At 32.2% G+C, this 5,861-nt stretch overlaps 1 protein-coding gene across 1 annotated transcript; it reads right to left on the reverse strand.

The window, feature by feature from the left end:
- Positions 1–3,055: 3,055 nt before the first annotated feature.
- Positions 3,056–5,518, reverse strand: LOC118046892 (probable glycerol-3-phosphate acyltransferase 3). The gene is made up of 2 exons (XM_035055978.2): positions 4,754–5,518; positions 3,056–4,261 (listed from the first exon to the last, which is right to left on the reverse strand). Exons 1-2 carry the CDS (start codon positions 5,513–5,515, stop codon positions 3,368–3,370), a joined length of 1,656 nt encoding a protein of 551 aa, XP_034911869.1. The 5' UTR covers positions 5,516–5,518; the 3' UTR covers positions 3,056–3,367.
- Between the last annotated feature and the right edge of the window lie 343 nt (positions 5,519–5,861).

Consider the following 5,861-nt stretch of genomic DNA (forward strand, 5'->3'; position numbering starts at 1 on the left):
GCCTTTTGCAAGTTGGTCCTTGTCTTTGGATTTTGTCAATTTTACCCCTAATTGACCCCAAAACTTCAATTTTCTTGCAATTTGATCCCTGATTTCAATCAATCAACTTGGTAAAAATTAAATTTGGTCTCTTAAAATTCCATTCTTCTCAATTAAGCCCAAATTAGGCTCCCAAACTTAATTTTTTCACCAATTAAGCTCCAAATAAAATTAATTTGACCCATTTAAAGTATAATTAAGTCATTGCACTTAATTAAATCCTTCAATTGGACCCAAATTAATTCTTAAACATAATTAAAATTCAATTTGGCCCATGATTAAATCAAATTGGCCTATTAAAAATTTAATTATGTCCTTGGACTTAATTTTCATGCGAATTCGTCCAATAATCATTTAATTTGACCTTCGAATTTGCATTTAATTCTTCTAAAAATTGCAGCTTGATTTCCCGACCTACCTTCTCCACGTTGTCAGCCTTTATTTTATTTTTTGATTTTTATTTTGAAAAAAGAAATTGATTTTTGGGGAATAACCCAGAATTGGGTTATGACACTTTAAACAATGTCTTTTAAAAAAAACCAAAAACATTTCTACAAATATATATCACCGCATTAAAAAATACACACAAGTAGACATAATTTATTTTCATGCATGTCTAAATGCAATTTTGATCGAGAGCTAGATAGAAATAGATTAAAATATTTAATCTCATAATACAAATTATTTATTAAAATAATTGTGTTTAATAACTTTATTTATTAAAATAATTTTTTTTATTTAATCAAATAATAATATAAATAAATACATATATTAAATAGATTGAATAAAAGACAAAAAATATTATGCAAGGTTGTACACAATAAAAAAAAAACTAATGTCATTTTATGTGAAAACCAAGTAAACAACAAACAATATTTAATAAAAAAATAAATTGAAAAGTTAAGAGATAAATGTGAATGTAGATATCCGATATCAAAACATAGGTCATAGACTAGATTGTATTTAATAATATTGCTTTTTAGAGCCAATGTTTTATTTAATAAAACAATAAGAAATAAATGCATAGAAAAGTGATTTAATAAAATTTAGCGAAAAAAAATTAAGTAGGGTTGTACAAAAACAATGCCTCTTAAGATTAATGGAAACGTATTTGTAAACCAAGTAAAAATTAAATCATAAAAAATTGTAAAACAAATAGAAATAAAATTTTTTAATAACAACCCAAATACTAAAAAATAAAATTAAAAAAAAAACCAACTAATCCAAAAAAGCCCAAGCATGCGAGCTTAACATAGGGGTCAAATGCGCATTGGCTTAAAACAAATTCAGGCTCACGCATATGGGCAAAGTTTTTTTTTTTTTTTTTTTTAATTTTCAAGAGGCATGTGACTTGTCATCCACTCCTAATTTTTTAAAAAAAAATAATAAAAAAAAGCAAGTGATGTGTTGCTTGTTGTGGTAAATGACACATCACTTGCTTCTCCCTGAATTCTGATCACCATGGTAACTGTAAAATCAGGAGAGGAGATTTTTACCTTGAAATTTATTTTTCAACTTATTTCGATCCAAAATTTAACCCAAACACTTCATACACCTTGATAAAACCATATATGGCCTAAAATAACTCAAAAATCCATCCAAGAACCTAAAATCAACTAAAAATAAAACACCTTTTGGAACTCATCTCTACCAATATTTTAGGTAATGGAAAAGATAAATAAAACCTAAGTGAGACTCCCATCATTGAATGAAATTTATTGACACAAAAAATGATATTTTTCATGGGCTAAATCAGTGTTGACTGAAACATTTTTTCTCAACCACCGTAATTCAGTTATTTTTTTTTCTCAAACTAGAAATTGAAAAGTAAGAAGTTTTCTTAAACTAAAAAATAAGAAATTTTCTTAAACTAGATTTTCTTTTTCCTTGTGGCGTTCTCTATATGAAAAAATATAGAAAACTTTAAACAATACTTTCTATAAAAAAAACCAAAAACATTTCTACAAAATATATTACGGCATTAAAAGATATACATAAGTAGACATAATTTAGCGATTTTTTATTGATAACTTTTTTGAATGAAGTGTGATAACTCTAATTTATTTGGTTATTATATAATGAAGGTGGGCTACGAGGCTCAACAATCTTATAATAAATGAAAAAACACTAGTTATCTTACAAGATTAGTAGGTGGAAATTTCCAATTAAAAGAAAAGAAGAAGAAGAAATATATGGAAACTCTTGGTAAACAAATGAAGCAGCACGATAGTTTCCATAGTTATTAGTTATTAATATATTTGTTGTCTGCGCTGGTATGAAGGCTGGGAAAAAAAATCGATGTTAAATAAAATATTAGGGGTAGAAAAATCTTAGACCTAGTCATTACTTTAATTAGTAAAGTTAAATAATATTAAAAAAAATACAAATTATACTTTATATACTAAAAAAACTTGGGGTGCAAGCATCACCTCCTTTTTTTTTTTTTCTTCTTCTTCTTAATTTCATTTTGAATTTTTCTTTATAAATTCTTTTAGTTTGATTTCTTTAAGGTTATTGTAGTCTCAAATAAATAATTTAATATTTGATTTATACTCGATTTTACAAGAGTACTCCATTTTTATTATTTTTATTATCATATAATTAAGTAAAAAATATATTTTTTTAAAAACAAATTCTTAAACCCAGTGAAGTTTATCACCTGGCATGGATTTTGCAGGTTATACTACAAAGTTCGAGTCATTTAAATATATTATCGTCTTAATATTACAACAACAAAAAAAATCATATTAGATTTTGTAAGTTAAACCATACTTCTTACCAATCATCTGGTTGCTTTCGAATCCCTCAAGTTCATTAGATTATATCAATATAATTCTGATACAATTTAATTTAAATTTAAATTAGATAAGAAGTCCAGTAATGTTTTTTCTAAGATTTACATCTTGTTCAGTCAGACTTAACTCTTTATAACCTAAATATATTTTCTTATGCTATTTTTTATTTTATTTGTGCCATAGTGTAGTGTTACCCTATGAACTTAGTAATCACTCAAATTATCTCACAAGAACAACTTTAGAAATTGATTCTAACATATAATTACATCCTGTCAAAACTCAAGCGAGACCTATCTGCCCACAACAATAAACAAATAGAGTGATACAATAAAGGGACATCATATGACACTAGCCTGATGTTTTACAGTTAGCTATAAAAAATAAAAACAAAAACTAACTAAAATAAACAAATAGAGTGCCACCGAGCTATCTGCCCACAACAACAATAAACAATAAACAATTCAATGGTGCCCTTGACATACAGCAAATTTGAACGTTCTCGACGCTCAAATCTGGTTAGGAAAATTTGGATTTCACCGTTGGTTGCAAGTTATGCCTTCATTGCCGGCTAAAATCAAGTACTTGTCTCTTCTTGTAAGCTTGGTGCACTCGAAGCTCAATGCCTTGCCAATCTCACTCTGCACGTAATTGGCAACATCAAATCTCGATTTATCACTGTCCTGGCACGTGGACAGTCCAGATACGCCGTCGAGCAACTGAATAGTGTAACTTGGTCGGGGGTTCATGAGGAAGAAAAGTGGGTCTAGGCACTTGAGCCCACCAGCGGTTGTGCCATAAAACATGCTCACATGGGCGTCCAAAGCCACAGGCACTATGTCATCGCTCATCTCTGCAAATAACGGGCTAAATCTCAGGAGGTATGGCTCTCTACATGTGGTTCCTTCTGGACAGACCACAAGATCCCCTTGATTTAACAGCCTCTCCATCATCTTTGCATCTTGTTCACGATCACGAGTTAAGCGAACGGTCCTGATTGGTGACAGTATCTCTGACAATCTACTAAGGCTGTATGTGACAGCAGTGAAATTTTTCTTTAATGCGAAAGAAAGGTACAGAGGATCTAGTAATGTTCTATGATTGCAGACATAAAGGAGGCCTTTTTTGGATTCATTTTGTTTTGAGCTTCGAAGCGCTGAAGGAGACAATTTGGGTCTTGATATCGCTACTTTAACCCCCGTGAAAGTCAGTGTGGGAATGGACATGCTGTATGGAAGAGTTAAAGCCATAGCGGCCCTGATCAAGGCGAGGACGAAGCCAAAAGGGACCCACATGAATAATGCTAGAGTGGCCAGCGGGGTTGGTCTTAGAGCAAGTCTACCATCGTGGAAAATAAGGGGTTTAGGGTATCTGTCTCTTGGGAGGTGTTGCCAGCTTCTCTTGTCTACCCTTTTGACCAAGTAAATCTCCTGTTGTGAGAAAGCAAGAAAGCAGCATTAAGTACGAGAAGTTTAGAGTAGTCATGCAAGGAAACAAAAATAAATGTAACCAGCAGAAATCTCGGGTAGTTATAATTTTCAATTTTCCTTCATAAACGAGTCTCGAAGTTGAAAACTAATTAAAAATGTACCAAAGAATAAAGGAAATGTTAAAGAATTAACAATATTATCATCAAATTAATCAATGCCCCTCTCCCCTCTCCCCTCTCCGCCAAAATAGATAAATAAATCAATGTCCCTTTATTATATATAAAAAAGGAAACAATTCATTGTCCCTTTCCGTTAATTGTTACTAAAATATATTCTCAAAACATGCAGATATAGGCAAATAGTACTTAACAAAGGACTCAAATATTGCTTATATACACAAGGCAAACGCATGCAAATGTTGGTTTACGGCTCAAGAAAAAAACAAAAACAAAGGATACATATATGAAGATGTTCGGAAAAAGAAAAGCTCACCTTGCAATGGGAAAATAAAGGATGATCAAGAGAGCTATTTAACCGACTAATACCAATGATATCATGGCTAATAACACTATCCTCTCCAAGTATCTCCTCCAAGTTTAGCATTTCTTTCTTCTTCTCTTCCAAGAGTCCCAAAAAATACCCACAGCTCGTCTTTAGCTCCCTCCCAAGAACACAGTTAACATCCAAGTAGTCTCTGAGGAAACTTTCAATCATGACTTGAGGGAAGTGATCACTCACGGCCACTTTCCTCCCTCCTCTTTTCAATTCCTCAAATGCCTCCAACCCTACATCCTCCAAGAAAAACTTCGGCAAAACAGCACTTCCAACCCTAAAGCTCTCTCTTTTTATCCCGAAGAAGCAAACCATCACCATTATCTTTAAGCCCATATCTTGACCAACTAAGCAAATAAATGGGTATGACAGAAAGAGAACAAGGGCCCTTAATAGGCTTCCAGCTTCAAAAGCCACGAGCATAAAGTAAGGAAACAAAGAGTATGATTTCAGCAAGGTTCCTTCCACATTAAAGACCAAGGTTTTGGTTGATAAGTCTGATCTAAAAGAAAGAGAAGCGTACTTCTGGTATTTTCCATGGGCTCCATGGACATTGCTCAAGCTTCTTTGCAGACCTTTAGGGTTGCTGAACTGTCTAGAGATAACGCGAAAGAAAAAGAAGAAGAGGTTTTCGAAGAAAAACGCCCTCGGAAACATTTTTTCAGCGTTCACAGTGCCAATATCGCTGGAAGTGGTGTGCATGGTGTCTGCTCTTGTTAGAACCAAGTCAACCAACCCTGTTTTATATTGTAGCAGGTATAATAGAGCCCTTGAAATTGCTTATTATTACAAGGATGCCATCAGTTCTCGGAACTTTAATAATAAAGTAAACAACGGTACAACACGGTTACGAACTGTACCAAAGTACCAAAATAGAAAAAAGACAACACGGTTCATATTAATAACTCAAGACCGCGTCGCCACTTGCACACCAAATAGGACAATTTTTTTCCCGAGATAATAAATTGAGGATTGATATATAATTGTTATATTTATTATAGCTGATTAATGTTACTGATTTGAATTATGTTAAGAAATAATTATGAAT

The sequence above is a fragment of the Populus alba genome, chromosome 2 (genome assembly GCF_005239225.2).
Source record: "Populus alba chromosome 2, ASM523922v2, whole genome shotgun sequence".
NCBI classification, from domain to species: domain Eukaryota; kingdom Viridiplantae; phylum Streptophyta; class Magnoliopsida; order Malpighiales; family Salicaceae; genus Populus; species Populus alba.